Source organism: Gordionus sp. m RMFG-2023, chromosome 2 (assembly GCF_954871325.1).
Source record: "Gordionus sp. m RMFG-2023 chromosome 2, tfGorSpeb1-WG-v2, whole genome shotgun sequence".
Classification (NCBI taxonomy): Eukaryota; Metazoa; Nematomorpha; class Gordioida; order Chordodea; family Parachordodidae; genus Gordionus; species Gordionus sp. m RMFG-2023.
This window is the reverse complement of record NC_088776.1, coordinates 53452107-53474297: the sequence shown is the minus strand read 5'-3', so window position 1 is coordinate 53474297 and position 22191 is coordinate 53452107. Positions and strand designations below refer to the sequence as shown.

The window sequence follows — 22191 nt, the reverse complement described above, 5'->3', positions numbered from 1 at the left end:
ATATAATTTTATAAAAAAATAAATATTTATATTTTATATAAATGTTAAATTAATATTCATTTTTCCAATATGAATGATAGTATTATAATGACTACAAGAAATAGTCAATGATATATTATATTTAAATTGTCTTACAAAACAAAACTAAAAAAAAATAATATATTATAGAAAAATTTTAAAATATTATTTAAAAAAATACATGCTCTATTTATGCTTACGGGAGAAGTCTTTACAAGAATATAAGCATATTTTTTTATAAATGTTAGATTTTAATATGAAGATATATTTTTAATATCTTCTATAATCGTTTAATCAAATAACTTACATTCTACAGCTAAATATGAAAAATAAGTTAGATGGAAATAATAAAAAAAACCTATAATTATATCAGGTATAATAAAGACAGGAGTTAAAATGAACATTCCTAAAATAAGATTCACTCATATCTAAACATCAACTTAATTGTAGTGTTAATAGGGAATTGAGATATTTATATTGATGTGAAAATTAAAATTTCAAATTTTCAAAAATCTTGTGTATGAATCACATGATTTCCATTAGGTTGAGTATCATAAAATATTAATTTTATTACCCTCTTGAACTAGAAAATAATTTTTAGTTAAAAGTTGATGATATACATTATTTTTTTTAAAGTTTATATCAGAGATTTGTAAATTCAGAATTTTTGAATCAAGTTCAGATTTGAAGATTTTTTTCTTTTCAAACCTGCCCCAATATTTTCAATATAATTATTTTTTCAACTTGATTAAATTTTTTTTGATTCATTATTTCATGGCCAGGCCATATTATATATATTATCTGTAAATATTAATTTTTAAAATTTTTTAACTGGTTAATTTATATAATTTAAATTTCTAATTTCTAGGTTTTTTTATTTTTAGGGCCCGATTTTTTAAATCATACCATATTAACAGAATTTACGGGCTAAATTCTGAATTGGATCTGTGTATTTTTTATATACAGATTTGAATATATACTCAACACCATAGGTTTAGTATATTAAACATGTAAAATTCAATATCAAATGCTATCATGCTCATTAAAAAAGAGGACATTTTATATATATTTTAATAAGGCATGAGTAGATATAATTAAATACATATTTATTATCGTTTCAAATTGAGAAAAAAAGATGATTTTCAACCCAACCCTATTAGTTATTTTTAAAATATTTACTAGATTTGTAAAATTTATAACTAAAAAGAAAAAGTCTCCCCTCTAAATGAAAAATCTGCTTAATATTTACTATTAAATCGGACAATAGAGATATTTTTTGCGAAATGCACTTTATTTTTAGATATCTTTGAATTATAACTTTCATTTAAATTTCTTTATATGTTTTAATAGTAGAACTGATCTAGTGTTGTATTTTAGCCAATTTTTAAAACCGACTAACTCAATATTTTTCCAGAATAATATTATGCAGGGCTAAAGATTTTGCTCAACGATGGCGCAACAGTTTGGACATCTATTAGCGATGAGGCATGTTAGCGGTTTTTAAAAATCCCCTCAAATCGACCCGTTTAATAACACTAACCTGATTCAACAGATGAATTATAACATTATCCAGAAGAATAAAATTTATTTGAGAAATATTCACTCCCGATTTCGCTTAGTGATCATGTAAATAGATAGAGACTGCTTCTCAAATTACAAGAAAAGATATTTTATATACGAAGGCTCATGCTGAAGGACCGCAAAACTAGAACTAAGCCATTTTTCTTTAATAGATTAATTGATTTGTCAATAGTTCAGACTTAACTCTCCAGACAACCATATATATATTCACATTAAATTAACAATTGGAATGAAATATATTCCTTTAATTATTCACCACTTGTATATTTCCCATTTTGTAATGTACTTCTTTTCAGCCGATTAAAAATATATGTAAATAGATAATTCCTTTGACAGTTTCCAAATATAATAAATTCTTTCAAATGTCCAGTTTATTGACTGTAAATGGAAATAAACTTTCTAGATTTACCGGATATTGAAAAAAAAGAGATTTGCTAAAAACAAAATTGTTGAATATGCATATTATCAGCATCTTTTAAGTTTTTACTCTAATATTCTATATAAGTTAGTTAATTTGAGGGAATTATAATTTCAATCTATTAGAAACATCAAATTTCTGTAAATGTTTACATTAAGAATGAATATTATCATTGCAAGTGTGGGATATATTTAATTAGTTATATTTCATAATTGCGCAATATATATATATATATAAATGTAAATATATGAATCGTTTGCCCATAGATTTATGAAATATATATGAACATCTTAACACTTAACATTATTTATAACCAAATAACCCACCATTTATGGGTATTACAAATACAGATAAATATTATTCTCTTAATTTTACTTTTATTTCCATCATGGAGTAAAGAAAATTGTAATATTAACGCCAAAATATCCCCAAAGTTTTTAATAGTTTCCTTTTACCCTTAAATTTTTATCTAGTATAAATATTTCTTTTAAAAAATATATTTTACCTCGTGGATAAATAAAATTAGCACTATCAATTTTAAACTATTCTCAAAAATTTTATTAAAGTCATCTACTACCGAACTTTTTATCCAGCTAAAAACCAAATTGTTTAAAAACATTAAGCACTATTAGCGTTAACTTTCTAAAATTGTATCCAAATTTAATATAAAAATCCTTTTTCAAATGATTTCGTTATAAACTAAAAGTTGTTGATCAATTTATACAAATAATTTTTAATAGGACAATATAAAAAAAACTAATATATAATTATTCTTACTCATAGATAAGGAAAATGAGTAGGAAAATATTATATTTGATTATTTATTAAATTTTTTAATAAGTAAATATATATAGTACTTAAATTCTTAACGTTATTTTTTTTTATTATATAAATAATATTACTCATTAACAGTATTTCTAAATAAAATTATGTAAAATTATTTTGAAATGTATTTAATAAAAATATTTATATATGGTTAACATCCTACCAAAAATCATACAACTTTTATATATGCATAAGAATAATAATGAGATAATTACTAGTTTTCCATAAATGGAAAAAGAAAAAAATTAATTGAAAAATGTTTAAAATAAATATATGTTTCTGCTCAGATTAAGTAATATCATATTTTATTTTCTAAATATCTTAATTAAATTGATTATTAGATTTAAACCTTAAAATATTCAATATAATGGAGTGGCTAAGAAACGTTGGAGATAGCTGATTGGAATTAAGGTTTAATATTTTAAACGATTCTTATTTATTTTATATAAAATATGATTTTTATTTGTAAAATATGATATATATTTTTAAAATATGATTTATATTTTATAAGCCATTCATTTCCTTAATTAAATCTATAGGTACAACATATTTAACGTTTAACCAAGGAGCATAAGTTTGGAATGTTAAATGTGGTAAATGGAAGAAATTTTCTAGGAGACATTGTGCAAAGTTTAATTTTATGAAAAGTATCGCATGTGGCTCCTTTTAAGACCTAGGATATGATAATATTGATTGTGCAGTGTCTTGGGTAGTGTCTACATACGAGAATTTTATGTTCAAAGTGTAGCCATCATTTTCTCAACCTGAGTGTGACACAAGTTGAGCATATACAGACAGATACTTTCTAATCAGCATTGAACATGATAGATACTTTCAGTTGTTCAACTAAAAGATGAGGTTAAGATTTTGCCGGAGCTTTCGATTTCCTATTCGCAATCTATGTTTATGAGTTTAAAATATGGTGACATCTTCAGGTTATTGGTTTAAAAGAAAGAATTATTAGACCGAACATTCAAGCGGTGCAATATCAAAATCCTTAAACGCATAGGGGATGAACAAAGTGAGAGATGGTGATAATAAGATAAAATAATAGTTAGTTGATTGAATATTCTGTTATGAAATTAATTTTTATAACTAACAAGATTTTTTATTTTTTTAAAACTTATTATCTAGAAGAGAAATTTTGACTGGTGATAAGTGATGATAAAGATAATTTTTAAAAACATTAAATTTAATAGCACTGTTTAGATATATTTGGAATAGAATCCTAATAAACTGTTTAAGAAATATTCGAAAGTTTAAAACTTCTTATATTCCATAAATATACTCCCAGGCATTTCGTTTATAAATATTCTTTCTAAATTTTTGGTTTTTTAAATATTAGATTAAACCTTTCAATCTAATTTCATATTCTTATACATCCATCTTATCTCTTGTTTTATATATATTTTTGTAAATAATATCTAGAAAATATTTTTATGAAAATAGTATTTACCTGCAGCAGCTTCTTCTCCAACTTAATATTATATCATTTTTTTTTTGAATTCATTCTATAAAGCTGAAACAAAATTAAATTTGGTCATCTCAACTGAGTACTCATATGAAACTTAAACTTTCTTTTTGATCGTATATTGCTTCAATAAATTAGTTGGAAAGCGGATAAATCGTAAGGGTTCTTCTTTAGTAAATATTATTACACTAACAATCAATAGCAACCATGTATTAATGTTCAGCAAAATCAATAAATATTCCAATTTTTATAGCTAGATACCTTAGCTTCATTGTCCAATGACATGGCCTCTTCTTTGTTCGAGAGCCCTACAAATTAAGCTCTTTACAGAAAATATACTTGATATTTTTCAGTTCAAAGAATACAAATTGAAATTCCGAATCTAAGATTCATTTGTCATTTTCACATATCTTTTCTCTTATATCTTTATATTCTTACATTATTTTTAATCAAGTTTGTTATTATAATTTTCAAATCCTTGTGAATACTTTATATAGTTTTTTATATAACAATTTGTTTATTTTTAATGTTAATATGATTTGTAAATGAAATGTTTATTACTTGGGGCTAGTCCTTCTATGGCTTAAAAGGAAGATTTGTAGAATTAATTATATTATATAAATCGGAAGTAACATAAAAACGATAATGATATTATAAATTTAACCATTAATAATTTTATACCTTTTCATTTTTTATTTTTATTATTTTTATCTTTCTTCTCTTTTATTTATTTTATATATGTCATATTTTTTAAGGAGATCAAAATTCTTATATTTTAAATGATACTAGATTTTCTTATTTAAAAAAATTAAGTTCTTATTATTTTAACTTATATATTTTATGAAATATCTTTTACTGACATTACGAAAATAGGTATGTCCTATAAAGAGAATTAATCGAAACTAATTAAATGATCTTTTCGATTAAAGGTCAATCTTTCTCTCTTTAAAGAAAAGTCTAGGAGTAGGGGAGGGGATACTCTATCAAATAAATAAAATCGAAATATGTTTTGTAGATATTAAGTATTAACTTGGTAGAAGGACGATTGAGTCGGGGGTAGGAAATTTTATAATATAATATGATATGAGTATGAAATTAAAGAAAATTAAAATATCTTATGACTACAATGTTGATCTTCATCTTAGTGGGCAGGTGATCTTGGGGGCAAAATATTATGATTTTCCAATATATATTCCCTGCGATAGCAAATTTTTAAGGATAATATAAATTGTTCGATAAAACCATTATCTAAAACGCAATGAGTGTAAGGTGAGGTCTGTGCAATTAGATTCCAGGTTGTTTATATTTAAGATGCACTGATAGACATATTAAAAAATCTATTGACTTTAAATGGTGCACAGAAGTCATTTCATTGGAAAATAATTAACAGTTCCCATTTCTGGTAACTCCTGTATTCTGGTTTGATGTATTAGCCCAGGTGAATTTAGTAAGTAAGGTCATGCATAGTGACAATATTGAATTAGAAAGAGCTATACATATATAAAAAGTATTCAAGATTTTTTAGATCACTTTAAGGAAAAGAGCTTTCAGAATTTCCTTGACTCAGGGAAAGAGCTTGCACAGTATAGAAGAGCAGTTCTTTCCTTCAATAATATCAATTGATAGACGGAGGGTTCAAAAACAATTTTCTTATGAAGTAGATGACACGTCTATATATGACCTTCTTAAATAATATAAAATTAAATTTTACTAGATCAAGCAAGAAATTCTTAGGGGAACCTTTTTAGCCATTAAAAGAGTTTAAAAGATCATTTTGAATTCTTATTCAATGTACCAGAATTAATAAATGTGCCTGAAAGAGAGCTATAGGAAATATGCTGTCAATTAAATGCTTATTAAAAAATCAGAATAGTTAGAAAGCAATATTATTCCTAAAATTTTAGTGAATATATTAGACAAGTATCCCATAAAACCTCCATTGAAATTTTAGGCGTAATTAACACTAATAGCTTAAATAAAACCAATTATAATCATTGTATCAAGGATTATTTTAAGGTTCCAATTACCGTGGTATCAGCAGAACGCAGCTTCTCAAAGTTAAAATTATTTAAAACAAATCTACAATCCTATATGGCACAGAACCGACTTGTTAATCTCTCTTTAATTTTAAATCGTTAGATTATACTAACATAATATCCTCTTTTGAAAATAAAAAGACGAGGAAGATAAATAAAATTTCAATATATTAATTTAAAATTATATTTATTTTTTTTTAATGTGCATTATTCATTTATGAATAAAATTAAATAAAGTGATGTTTTAAATTAACTATGCGAAAATTTATCAAATAATAGGTAATTTGTGTTTTTTTGAGGGGCCGCCAAATTACTTTTTGCCCTTTTTAACCAAAAATCTTGGCACAGTGCTGCTCATTAATTATTTATGTTTTGTATGATTTTATCTATTATAATAAAAATGTTATATTATCTAACATATTCCTATCATAGGATATTTATTTTACCTCTTGTTAATAAATCTTGTATAAATAATATTTTTTTAATCTTTTTTCAACTAACCAAAACGATTTATGTTAGTGTTCAGGTTTTCCCTAACAATGTGTCAGTGACGAAGCGTCCATAGAAGCAAGGGAAGCATTGCTTCCCTTGAAAAATTTTTTACAAAATTTTAAATAAACTTAATATAATCTTCTGCTATGCTAAATAAACTAAACTGACTTCGTTAAAAAAATTAATATCATTTTACTATATTAAGAAATACGGTTAATGATGCTTACTACCTTAAGGTACTACCTATCAAATTTGAATTTTGTTCATTTTCATTTGGATAGGCACTACCAAATATATTTATAATATATATTTGAAAAATCGTGATTTTTTGAAAACCTCTATGGCCTAGAAGAGCTTGACTTACTGATCCCATGCTCCCGGGTTCGAATCCCTGGAATGTTCATGTTTTTTTTCTTATTCTAACTTGGTGGTTCCATCCTTGGGGGGATGATATATAGAAGGCCGGACTCGACCACGTGATTTCGTATTAATATATTAAATAATAAGGGTCTTATTACATTTTAATAAATTTTGGTCGGTATTTAGCAAATTAGGTTGATAATTAGAATATTTCCATACATTCACTTGGTAGTAAGCATCATTAACCAAGAAATACTATTATTTTTACCACGTTAAAAAAGTTACTATTATTTTTACTACGTTAAAAAATTAACTATTATTTTTACTACGTTAAAAAATTAACTATTATTTTTACTACGTTAAAAAAATGTACATGAGGGAAGCAAATTTAATATTGCTTATTTTTTTAATAAATAAAGATAAAATCATGCCATGGTATTGTGTAATTTTACCATTAAAAAATAAGCATTGGGGAAGCAAATAAAAAAATGCTTATTTTTTTAATAAATAAAAGTGAAAGAAATTTTTTATAAATATTTTTTTCCTTACTTTTTGAAAATAAAAAATTTTTCTTTTTTATAATCCTTTTAAATGTTTAATAATTGTAATTGTATTATTGAAAATTTGTTAACATTATCATTTACAAGAAATTTCGATGCTAAAAAAATGATTACTGAAAATGGAAGACCAAAACCAATTTTCCAAAACTTAAAAAAAGAAATCAAAACTTGCATCCGTAATTTTTCTATCGATAAATATGAAAAATATAAATGGCTCACATGATGTGAATTTTCTAATTATCAATATTGTTGGTCATGCCTATTATACCCAAAGGAAAAATATGTTTGGTGTGATAAAAGATTTTCTAATATGATTAATTTTTCAAAGCAGTTAAATGGCATGTCAACCGCTCATTTGCAGTCGATGATTCAATTTAAAACATTTGGCCAAAATCATATTGAAAAAATGATAGATTCGATGCGCAAAATATCAATAGAACAGCATAATTCTAAAGTAAAATTAAATAGAGAAATATTCAAAATATTGATCAATTCTATATGTTTTCTTAGAATCCAGGAGCTCGTATTCCGTGGTGATGATGAATCTTCTAATTCAGTAAATAGAGGAAATAATATTGAATTAATTTATTTGCTCGCAGAAGATAATTTACTATTGATGCATCATTTAGAAATAGTGCAGATTTTATTGGACTATCAAGCGATATTCAAAATGATTTTATTAATTCTATTTCATATGTCTTACACAAAATATTAAATTCGTCGAATTGTTAGATATTAGTAAATTCCAAATAATCAAAATTTACCAAGATATTTATGAGATAATTTAAACGACAATTATTCTCAATTTTTCGACTTACACAAGCTGGAAACCGAATTAAAGGTAGTGTTTCGGGATGTTGAATTTAAAAGAAAAAGAATGTTAATGAAATACTTGAATTTTAATATGCACCGATTTGAAGAAAAGTTTTAAAGAGTTTTTTAAATTATGCTAATTCATCTTAACTTTGGCTTCAACAACAGCAAGTGCAGAACGGAGGTTTTTATTTTTAAAAAGAATCAAATCTTATTGCAGAAACAGGATGAGCCAAAATCGATTATCGAATTTATCTTTTCGATTGAGAAAAAATTATTAAAAAAATTTAAAATCTAGCAATAACTTTTATAATGTAGTACTATCATTTTACTCAAAAAATAAGACGAATATACCATTTATTTATAAATCTTAATGTTTTTATGGTTTGAGTTTGACCAAAATAAAAATAAATTTTTTTTTTGATTGATTCCCTAATAGTGAACTTGACGCTTCGTCACTGCAATATGTTATTTTTTTTAACTTAATGAACTATTGTAAATTATAAATGGTTCAAATGTTTATAATAAAATTCTAAATTTATAGGGAATATATATTATCTGTCATACAGATTCGAAAATATATTCCAACATGCTCAATACTAAAATCTGAACTTTGATGGAGAAAATATATTGTATCATTTAAATCCAAAAAATATAATGAAGTTCCGTAAGGTTCTAAAATATATTATTTCTCATTCCATAATTATTTCACCCCAAAGCGTTTCGTTCATGAAATATTTCCTTCTAAGTTTCTGATTTTTAAATATTAGATTAAAACTTTTAATCTATTTTTATATTTCAATCCTTCCATCTTTTCTTTTCTTTTTCTTTCTATATTTCTTTTTTATATATTTTTTTTAAAATTTAATATCTATAAAATATATTTATGAAACCAATATTATTTACCTGCAGCACCTTCTCCTGCAACTTAAACATTATAAAGATTTGTTAAATTAATTCTATTTTCAAAATTTGAAATAAAAAATAATTATTAATATTTAAATGCTAAGTGGTCGCTCGTTGCTGTAACATCACAAAACAGCGAAGATCATTCTTTTCAAATCGATCAGCTCAGCTGATTACCCAATTTTCTGTATGATATCTGACCTTTCTCTTCGATCGTTTAAGCCCCAATAATGCTACAATAAATCAGTTGAAAAAGCAGATAAATCATAACTGGTTTTATAGCTAGCTTCCTTAGCCTCCTCATTTTCCTATGATTTGGACTCTTCTATATGAGATTTATCACTTCAAGGAATACAAATTGAAATATTGAAGGTGCATTTTATTTATAATTTTCCCATGCCTTTTCTCTTAAATCTTTATATTATTCATACACCACATTTAATAAGTGTTATTTTAATTTTTAAATTCTTTAATAGTTTATATAATTTTTAATATAAATATTAATAAAATACATAAATAAAATATGCACTACCTGGAACTTCTTCTACTACTTAATAAGAATGAAGATTAAAATTGTTCTGATAGTTTCTTAATTTTACAAGTATAAAATCTATAAATATATATTTTTTTAAAACACTAAAACGTTAAGTCTTGGTAGAAGCAATTTTATCATTATCTAAAATATTAGGATAAAAGATAAAAATTGTCGTGGACAAGGTTACAATGAATCGAATGAGAGTATGTAATAAAAGGGTTCAAGCACAAAAATTACAAATTAATTGCGGAACGCATTTTATAGCTTGTGGTTGTCACAGCTTAAATCTGGTATTTAGTGACATGGCATGCATCATTAGTTCTAAATAATTTTTTGGTGTTATCAAATACATATTCTCTTTTCTGTATCGACTCATCGATGGCAAATTTTGAAGGGTAATATAAATAATTTTACGATAAAAGCTCTACCTGAAACGCTATGTGAGTGTAAGTTGAAGAGTGTAAAGGTTATTAAGGTTGGGGATATTTATGATGTACTAATAGACGTATCCTAAATAAACTAATGACAACTAATGCTGAACAGAAGCCATTTTATTGGCTAAAAAATTAAAACAGTTGCCTTTTTTCGTAACTTTTGTCATCAAATTTGATACATTAGCCTAGGTATATCTAGTAAATAAGGTCATGCAAAATGACATTATTGAATTAGAAAGAGCTATACACTTATAGAAAGTATGCAAGATTTTTTAAATATCTTTAAGGAAAACGCATTTCAGTATTTCCTTGACTCAGCGAAAGAGCTTGCCATCGAATTGGAATAGAGGATAGAAAAGTTGTACATCCTTGACGGATCAAAAACAATTTTCTCACAAAAATGACACACTTATATTAATTCCTAAAAAATAATATAAGATTAAATTTTTTAATGTATTACCAGATCAAGCAAGAAATTCATTTGAAGCAATTAAAGTTAGCATAATTAAAGAATGTGCCTGAAAGCGAGTTAAAGAAAAAATGCTATCAATTAATTGTTTTATTATCAGATCAGGATACGTTAAAAAGCGATAATAATAAAATTTTAGTGACTATATTAAATATGCATATAAAATCTCCATTGGAAATTTTAAGCTATATTAACACTAATAGGTAAAATGTAACCTTACAAATATTTCCATTGTATTATGGATTATTTTAACCATTCCAATTACCACGGCATCCTCAGAACGCAGCTTCTCGGCGCTCAAATTAATTAACCGACTTGTTATATATTTAATTTTAATTAAAAAGATAATACCTATTCGTTTTATACTAATATTATATCCTTTTTTGCAAATAAAATACATATCTACCATATAAATTTAAGTTATTCATCTTAAGAACTTCTGTCATTTTAAAATTTAAAAAATTAAATTAAAAATGGTTCAATTGTTTATATTAAAATTTTTTAAATTTATAGGGTATATATATTATCTATTTTACTTATACTAAAATATATTCCAACATGCTCAGTTTTAAAAAACTGAACTTTGATAGAGAAAATTTGAAGCTTTTATCATTTAAGTCTAATAAAATCCTATCTAACTTTTAGTGAAATTTTACAAAATATACCATTTAATTTCATAATTATATTCATCCCGAAGTATTTAGTTCATGAAATATTTCCCTCTAAATTTCTAAATTTTTATTAAATATAATCTATTTTTATATTCTTATCCAGGGATTCGAACCGAACCCGAACCCGGAGAAGTGAACCCGGGTTTTTAGAAAAAAACTCTGAACCCGAACCGAACCTGAACCCCATTTATAAAATTTTCAAAACCCCGAACCAAACCCAAGAATTTTATTTGAACCCGGGTTCAACCGGGTTCAGTGTATTATTTAAAATCATATAATAATATATGTAAATACAAATATTATATTTTCAAATTTCCAATTAAATGAAGTGTTAATAAATTTTAAACAACTTAATTCATTTATGCCATTTTTTAATTTATTCTCGATTCCTATTGGAGTGTTAAAAAATTAAACAATTGAATTAATTTACGCCATTTATTTTTAAATTTTTATCTTATTATTCTTAAAGATTATTAATTAGAAGAAAATGGTTAACAAATCAAAGTAAAAATTATTATATTGTTAATTTAAAAAATTCTAAACATCTAACTTAAAAATTGTTAAATGTAGAGCAGTTTTTGTGAACTTATTAAAATGATTTTAAAATTTATATATGCTAATCATTTATTTTTGGTTCAGATTAATTTTTACAAGATATTAATGAAGTGCATATTATAAATGAAATTAAATTTATAAATATCTCTTTTTTAATTCTGAAATCATTGCTATTTAAAAAAATTGTTCTCTTTTTATAGATTTAAGATTAAAGATAAAGTCATATTTGATAAGCATTTTACCCTTAATGCAATAGAAAAAAAATAATATGTTCATATTGCAAAGTAAAAATGTCTGGTAATCACTTGTCAAATTTAGAAAGACACCTGGAAAGAAATCACAACAATGAATATTTAAATTATTTAAATGAAAAAACCAAATATCAGGAATTTTTATTGGCAAAAAAACCTAAAATTAATATAGAAACCTTTTTTCCAAAAAAGCATATAAGTATAAATATATCATCTAATGATTTGATGAGTTCTATACTAGAACTTGTTACTGTAAATGGCCGGCCTTTATCAATTATTGAAGATTCGGGATTTCAAAGAATTATAAATCCACTCCTATCTGGGCTCAATTTGGTTATAAACAAAAAAAATTTATCCAGAACTATTAATAAAACAGCCCAATCAATTAGAGACAAAATATCGAGAGAGGTAGAAGGAAAATTAATAAGTTTAAAAGTTGATGCAGTTCAACGACTAGATAGGTCAATTCTTGGTGTAAATATTCAATTTATATCAAAGTCCATTATAAATTTGAGGACTCTTGGAATTGTAGAGCTGAAAGTGAGATGTACAGGAGAATATATAAAAGAGAATATATTAAAAACTTTACTAAAATTTAAAATTAATATTCAACAAATATACACAATTACTTCTGATAATGGTTGTAATTTTTTAAGAGCTATAAAGCTCCTGCAACTTGAAACTGATTATGATATAAGGAGTGAATCAGCAGATGAGGAAAATATGAATGTAAATGTATATAAATATGATATTGATGATATACAAAATACTTTTTTATCAACTATTATATCCTATCCGATTTATAGTGTACGGTGTGCAGCTCACACACTTCAGCTGGCACTTCAAGATGCTATAAAATTATCACCAAAGCTAGGATCCTAAATTTAAAATTAAGACATCCCACTTACCAAAAGTTATTAAAAAATATGAAACTCCTTTGAGCCTGTGTTAGATTGCCACAGATGGCATTCAACCCATGATATGTTAGAAGGGCTGATTTTACTAAAACCCAATATCGAAGATTTTTTTTCAGAGCAATCTGATTATTTATTGACTGAAGATTGGAAAGAGATAATAACGATTGTTGAAATTTTAAAACCGCTAAAAATCGCAACCAAACAATTCCAATCTGAACAGTTAACACTGACAGATTTTTATGCAGCATGGTTAAGATGCTGCATCGAACTGGAAAAAAATCCATACCATTTTGCTCAATTACTATATTCTTGTCTTAAGAACAGAGAAGAAAGGTTTATAAAGAACAAAATTCTCTTAGGTGCCATATACCTGGACCCAAGATACAAGGTTAATTAAAAGCTTAGTAAATTAATTATTTTAGATTTATATTAAAATTGTTATTTTATGGAATATTTAAATATAAACAATATAAATCCTTACAATAATTACTGGATTTAGCGATTATAAAAGATTAGATAAAAAAAAAATATTTTGCATTTTTGGGAGTCTGCTAAGCTGGAACACCCTGAATTATATATTTTATCTAAAATCTTATTTGCTGTTCCTGCAACCCAAGTTAATTTATCATATTTTCACATATAAATATACATTTAACATAGGTTAGCGTTGAAAGATCTATTTCACATTTGAAATTCATTCTTTCACCACATAGATCGAGGATGAGTGAACAACTCTTGGAAGATATTATGCTAATACGTCTAAACAAAATTTTTAAAATTGATACATGACTATATGCTTTGTATTTTTAACTATATTTGCCTATAAATAAAATAAAAAATTTATTTTTTATATCAAATTTATGTCTAGTTTTTTATTATGATTTAAATATAGAATTTTTTTTATCAACTCAAAAATTCTTGAACCGAACCCGAACCAAACCCGGGTTCAAAAATATTTCCCTGAACCGAACCCACCTTTTTTTTATACCCCGAACCGAACCCGAACCGAACCCGGGCAAAAATTTTGTCGGGTTCGCATCCCTGTATCCTTTTATTTTATTTTCTTTCTTTCTATTCTTTTTATATATATTTTTTTAAAATTAATATCTAGAAAATATCTTTATGGAACTATATTGGTTACCTGCAGCAACTTCTTCTACAACTTAATTTTATAATATTATTAAATTTTGTAAAATTCATTATATTTTAAAAATCTGAAATAAAATAAAATTATTAATATTTAATATTAAATTGCTTAAAAGTCATTCGTTGCTGTAACATCACAACACAGCTAGGATAGTTCGTTTCAAATCAGTCATCTTAGCTGAATTCCCAATGTATGACCAAATAACCTTCCTCTCGTCGATCGCGAAAGACTCGACGATGGTACAATAAATAAGTCGGAAAGCTGATTGACTATATTCCTTCGTAAACATTCAACGTTATAATAATATTCAGTAAAATCAATAAATATCTATCTCATAATAAACTTATTATTCTGGTTTTATAACTAGATTCCCTAGACTCATGGTTGGAAGATTTAGTCTCTTTTTCCTTCTAGAGGTCTACAAATTAAGCTCTTTAGAGGAAATATATTTAGAATTTATCAGTTCAAAGAGTACAAAATTCTGAAGGTACGTTTCATTTGTCATTATCCCTATCTTTTCTTTTAAATCTTTATATTATTCTTATTTCTTACACTATTTTTAATCAAGTTTATTATTTTATTTCTAAATGTAATTTAATACTTTAAATAGTTTTTTATTATAACAATTTGTTAATTTTTAATATTAATATGATATGTAAATGAAATGTTTAATACTTGGGGCTAGTCCTTCTATAGCTTAATAGGAAGATTTGTAGATTAAATTAATTATATTATATAAATCGGAAGTAACTTAAATATGATAATGATATTATAAGTTTAACCACTAATAATTTTATTCCTTTTCATTTTTTCTTTTTATTATTTTTATCTTTCTTCTCTTTTATTTATTTTATATATGTCATATTTTTTAAGGAGATCATAACTCTTGGGTTTTTAATGGATACTAGGTTTTCTTATTTAAGAATTTAAGTTATTATTATTTTAAACATATTTTGTGATTATCCTTTGTAGGTATGTCTTATATAGAGATTCAATCGTAAGCTCATCAAATGATCTATCCGATTCAAGGTCTGCCTTTCTTTCTTAAGAAGTCTAGACTTAAGGGAGGGGGATATTCTATCAAATAAATACAATCGAAATATCTTTTTACTGATATGAAGTATTACCTTGATTGAGGGAAGGTTTGAAGGGTGGCAAAGATATAATATAATATGAAATGGGTATGAAATAAAAGAAAATTAAAATATCTTTTGACTCTAATGTTTATCATAATCTTAGTGGACGTCTAGATCTTCTGGGCTAACAAAATATTATATTAACTTCATAACCAATTGATTGGATACGAGCATCAAATAAAAGGTAATTGAATTATCTTTTGCCAGGTATTTATAGCGAATCTAAGTTTTAGGGGTTCATAAGCATTTTTAAAAGATGTGTAATATAAAAACAATAGCAACAAAAGTTAATTAAGATGTAATGTTATGGCAGTGATAATCAGTTTGATTTTATATAGTAAAACTTTATCACGAGGAATGGGGTGGGGGATTTATAAATTTGATATGGGGTCAAAAATGACAGTTAATATATCTGTTGACTGCAATGTAAATCAACATAAACTTTGGTTTAAGTCATGGGCCGTCAGTAATTTAGGAAATTATTTATAAACATAAAATTTAATATAGATTTATAAAAAGTAATTAAAATATCGTTTGATTATAATCATAATATTCATCATTTTACTAAGTTAGACCTGATCTAATGGGATGAGTAAATAAGTAAGATATGAGCAGTAAATGATTGTACATAAATTATTTTTTAAAAACTCGGCATTCCTAGTCCAGGGTTTTATAAAAATATTTTCAAGATTAGTCTATATTAATTATAATAACTTTTATTCCTGAGCCATATGGATATTTAGGATAATAGAATTTAACTCCAATCCGTAATTCAGGACTGATTATGCGCATCCTCTGATAGAAGAAATTTATTTATTTTCTTCCATTTTTCTATCTAAAATTCTTTTGGCCCCTATTTAATGGTGGTTAAGAAAAACTTAAATTCGAAAAAAGATATCCTCTTCAGCTCAAAATAAATTCAAAATCTCAGTAAAATTTCTATGAAAAATTTAAGAATTATTTTGTAATGCTCAGATACAAACTGAATTGCTTAGAAAAAATAATAATATAATCGTTCAGTAAAACTGAAACGCTAAAATTTTAAAAGGAATCCATCATAAAAATATATAAAAGGCCCAGAGATAGTCAGATAGATAGATAAGAAATTTTTTTCTCTTAACATTAGAATCTATATTTATACTTCAAAATAAATTAGATCGTATTTTAAAAACTAAATTTTTGGTTAGATAAAAATGGGAGAAAATTACCTTCTAAATATTATCTAAAATCATTTTTGATTAGGAATCTTTTTTCTTGAATTGGATACATTGGCTCGTTAAGATGATCTTAAATTGATTCAACTTTGTAATTTAAGGTAATATTTTAATTATTTGTCAATCATTTACTTTACCTTTTAATAATTTTAGTAGATATTTATTTTTGTAAATTTTTATTGGATATTTTTTTTAGTATTTAAAAATTTTAATATACCTATATTTTATTAAGACCTATATAAACCCGTTTTGATGATCCTTTAACATTTACGACACATATTTTCATTAAGATATTATGTTATAATAAATATTCTTACCTGGAACAACCTCTTCTATCACTTGTTATAAAATATAAATTATAAAATTATTTAATTTACTTAATATTCATTCATATTTATTTTTTTAAATTCTGAAAAAGGGTTGATCATTTAAAAGACGAATTTAATACTAATAAAAAATATTTAATAACACAATTACTCTACTTTCCAAAATATTCAATAGTTTCATAATTTTACAAGTATAAGATCTATAAATATATCTTTTTAAAAATAGTATAAAAATTTCAATAGTATAAATATTTAAAAAATGTATAAGATTTTATATATAAAAAAGTTGATATATAAAGAATTAAATATTATAAAAATGTATGATTAGGGGAAAAATTATTAATAAAAGAATGATTTAAAACTTTAATGAAGCCAAAAAGTGACTAAATAAACGTAATAAGTAGATGGGAGGTCACCCTAAAAGAAGTGGACTCTAAGATAAACCATTTAAATAAAATTTCTAAGCGTTACAAGCAATCCTAATTAAGAATAGTGAGTTGATATTTTTTTCCAGTTTTATGTAGCAATGACATTATAATTAATCATACAAATTTTTTTGTGCAAAGAAAAATCATTACAGCTTCCATGGTTATAAATTTGGTTACACATATGCGTAATTGGTAATTTTTTTAATATCATCCTTGCCAAAAAATTGGTATAAATTCAGCACTAAAACAATTATATTTTTATTAAATCTTTAGAATCAATCTCAATTCTCATAAAAAAATTTCCTAATTCTGATTTAAAAGGTTGGCATCGATTATGACTTTTAAAAAAATAAATGACCAAATCTATAATGTGCCAATTGAATGATTGAATAGGATAAAAAAATTAGATCTACTTTATTTTAATGAGCTTTATATATTTCTATTCTCCTTTTCTTTAATTTATTTGTTAAAATAGTGTCTTGCAATTTAATTTTTTTAAGTTAACAATTAATTTAAAACATTTCATGCTAATTAAAAATTTTATTCTTCTTTTTTAAAAAATGAGGAAAATGACAGGATCCGGAAAAAAATATTTATAAAGTCTTAATCATTGTTTAAAACTGTCCTAGCTCAAAAACCAAATATCACTAGCTAAGTATCAGAATCATATTTCTTATTTTCACTTTTTAATGATGTGAGAAATAAATGTATAATATACAGTGTGTAAATTGAGCCTGCATTAATGATTTATATCTTGTATAATTGATCTATCTTAATTAAAATATTATGATTTTTATTAAACATATTCTTACCTGGAGCAATATCTTCCATAACTTGTTTATAATATAAATTATAATCTTGTAAGAATTATATTCGTACTTCAACTGACCAGTCATATTTTGAAATTTATTGTGTAAGTTAAGAAAAGTAATATTTTGTTTGAAATGCAAATATGTTTAAAATATATATCTTAAATTTGATTTATTAAGAATCTTCGAGTAATTTAAAAAAAAAAATTGTAAATGAAAAATGTTTCAAATGCTAAATTTTCTGAATTTATAGGTAAGTGTTCTACGAATTCTAAAATATATTCCAGCCTCTTCATTGCTAAATGTGAATCTTTCTATAGATAATACATTGAATCATTTATATTTTGAGCAACCATGTACTAAGAAAAATTTTGCTTTTTTAAACTTACTATCAGCGCTAGGCTGGTCACGGTCTACGCATGGTCCAAACAGGTTGTTAAATGTTTGCAATCCCTTTAAAACTGATTGTTAATTAGAAGCAAACTAGTTCCCAGAAACTTGTTCATAAAATTTTAAAAATTTATTATATATAGAACGGTAAAATTATTCAGGAATCGTCAGATTTTTAGTAATGATCTCTACTAGTGATTTTTTGTTAATGGCCGATATTAGTTCGATATTGATTGATTTATAAAGTTTTAAAATTACAACAATAAAAATCTAATTTTATAAGCCGAACAAGAAAATTTTATCTTTCCACATAAATTGCTGGAAATATCATTTGGACACCAAATATTTTTCCCAATCAAAAAAATAATATCATCATTTAAAGGGTAAAAAAAATTAGGAAAGGTTACAAAACTATCAAATTTTTTTGAAATAAATGTGAACGATTTAGGAATTAGATTAAAATATAACAGAGTCAAAAGAGAGCCACTCATCAAAACTATTAAAAATGCTAATTGATTGTATTAACAATCCAGAAATGAAGCTGGGCTTCAACTTAAATATAAGCAACAAATATATGACATTCCACTTGATCAGGATTCTTCATAAAATATTGAACATAATATGTTAAATATATGGAAACCTTTATAATATAAGTTAGTGCAAAACCCTGATTGGCTCCGAAAGCCTGAAAGCCGGGCCATTTATAAATTTTAACAGACCGGCCTGGGCAACGTATATAATAAATTTTAAGGCCGGGCCAGACAATAATTATATAATTTACAGTCAAGACCTGGCAAAACTCTGAAAACTTTAGTTAAAATCAACCGTCCGAAGAAGGTTCACTTTAAAGAACCTCTAATATTTTGAAATCAATATTTTTTTCGAATTTATTTTAATTTATTTTGAAAACAAGTTTTAAGTGCATTTTTATAAAATATTTTTACCAGCAGCAACTTCTCCTATCACTTGTTAATAAAAATTATAAAACAATTTTTTTATTTTATTAAAAATAATATTCTACCTGGAACAGCTTCTACCACTTTAAAAAATTATAATTAATTATATATTAAGAAAAATCGATATAATATATTAGTATACACATAATAAAAATATATTAAAAAATCATAATTAAAAGTCATTAATTCTTGCTATCTTTTATTAATCAATTATTCCAAATTTTCTAAATTCTGAAATAACATTTTGCTAATAACTTTCTAATATCATTATGAAATAATTTCTTAATTTCTTTTCTTTCCTGATATTTATTTCTTTTGTTTTATCTTTCTTTAAATTTTATAATTTTTAAATTATAGTATAATAGTGATTTTTTATTTTTATAAAAAATATTATTTCGTTCTGAAAAAAACTGAAACCTTCAGAATTTCCTTAATTGCTCAGAATTAAAATACAACTAAGGATTCTTATTGATTACAAATATGTCATCAAAGGTATCTAATGAGAACTAAATATTTGAGCGTTATTAACATTAATCTTTACCATTTTGAATCTCGTGAGGTGTAAATGTTAAAAAAAATTTCTAAAAAAATCTATGAAGGGTATCAAATGAAAGCTGAGTGAATCATCATTTTCACAAAACTAGATTAAGGGGGGAAGGGGGGTGGGGTAGTTAAATTTTTTTAAAAAATGTATTTCGACAAAGGCATCAATATAAAGGTTAAAAAATCAGTATGTAACTGTTATTAAAATAATTCAAGTTCCTTTGATTTAAGTCCTAAAAGGTGGGGGTGTTAAAAACTTTTCTAAAAAATCATCTTGACAATGGTAGTTATCAAAGCAAATATGTTGGCTTCATGGTGACCATTTATTTATATCCTTAGTGATTAGTTTGAGGGGGGGGGGGTGAAAAGGTTAGGTATCTTAAATATTATTACTATAATAATACGATATGGATATCAAAAATCTATGATCTGTTTAAATTGTTACTCAACTCTAAGTTTTCAAGGTGAGCTTGGGTAAAGAGGAAAGAAGAAAGAAAGAAAGAAAGAAAGAAAGAAAGAAAGAAAAAGAAAGAAAGAAAGAAAGAAAGAAAGAAAGAAAGAAAGAAAGAAAGAAAGAAAGAAAGAAAGAAAGAAAGAAATTTAATTATCTGCATCATTATAATTATAAGGGAAGTCATATTTAAAAAAAAAATATATTTAATCAAAATATCTTGCGGTAGAATTTAAATGGAATAAAATAAATATATTCTTTGATTGCAATTCTTATTAATCGTCATTGTTAATATTCGGATCTGCGATATGGAGATTGACAATATTTTTAAACATTATGGTTAAGTGTAATAAAAGATATATTGAATTAAAAAGTTAATAATCATTCTAGGTTACAGCCCAGTGTTATTCTATATAGAGGAAAAACATTTATAAAGATTCTGCTTTATAAAAAAATGAAAATAAGTCATATTTAATATTTTTATTAATAATAAACCGGAAGGGCCAACATTAACTTGAAAAAATATTTCTTAGCAATTAAGTGAATTATTCTGAGCGTTTGGAATATTCTTCTTAGGGATTCATTTTTTAATCTAAACGTTTCAAGTTTTATATTTAAGCAATTATTATCTTTTATGGGCAATTTAGTTTTTTTTTTACCAAACATTAAAAAATAATTCTGGGCATTCAGTATTTTTTCTTAGAGTTAACTATTTATTCGGACAGCTTATTAAAAAAAATTCCAAAGCGATTAAATAAGAGTCTTTATAAAACAGATATTCTTACATGGAGCAATTTCTTCAACTTTTTATTTAAAATATAAATATGCAATATAAAATTATTTAAAATATAAATATGCAATATAAAATTATTTAAAAATAAATTTTTTTAGCATCTGAAATAATATAAAACATTAGTTCAAAAATTAATTAGAACACAACAAATCGGTCTGAAGCTGGGGCCTAATATTAAATATGCAACATTACATCCAAATTTATCAAATAAAATTAATATAAGTATTTAAAAGGATAGGAATTTTATTTAAAAATAGGATAGGAATTTTATTTAAAAATAGGATTGGAAATTGTAAGCATTAGGGGGTAATTGAGTTTATACAACAACATAATTTGTTTGTCTTAAATAAAAGCCTTCGCAAGGTTTCCAGGATTTTTTTTTGAAGATGTTCTTCCATGAATACGTTGTTGTGATAGAGATGATTATGGTATGAAATTGCTACACTTAATATTTGACAGTTTTTAAATTCTGATCCCTGTTTATTGCATCTCTATGGTTATTGAAAAAATATATTGATCCTGTTTCAAAAAGTGTTACTCTATGTATTTTTAATTACCTATGTACAAAATGTATTGTTTATATTTTTAAACAATTAATTAACATTTAAATAAGAAAATTTGTTTAATTAATTTATTTAAAAGGATATTATTTTGATTTTAAAATTCGGATTAAGAGTTCTAAATGG

The 22191-nt window shown here is 24.6% G+C and overlaps 1 protein-coding gene across 1 annotated transcript in view; it reads right to left on the bottom strand.

The window, feature by feature from the left end:
- Positions 1-22191, bottom strand: part of LOC135924463 (uncharacterized) — a 48388-nt gene that overhangs the window by 5263 nt on the left and 20934 nt on the right. Inside the window, exons 16-27 of the mRNA XM_065459519.1 lie at positions 21498-21515; positions 19784-19801; positions 19707-19727; positions 18376-18396; positions 17127-17147; positions 15135-15155; positions 14454-14474; positions 10013-10030; positions 9481-9501; positions 4875-4895; positions 4299-4319; positions 2920-2934 (exon numbers count right to left, since the gene is read on the bottom strand). Coding sequence (XP_065315591.1) covers positions 2920-2934; positions 4299-4319; positions 4875-4895; positions 9481-9501; positions 10013-10030; positions 14454-14474; positions 15135-15155; positions 17127-17147; positions 18376-18396; positions 19707-19727; positions 19784-19801; positions 21498-21515 — 237 coding nt within the window. The remainder of the gene's footprint in view (positions 1-2919; positions 2935-4298; positions 4320-4874; positions 4896-9480; positions 9502-10012; positions 10031-14453; positions 14475-15134; positions 15156-17126; positions 17148-18375; positions 18397-19706; positions 19728-19783; positions 19802-21497; positions 21516-22191) is intronic.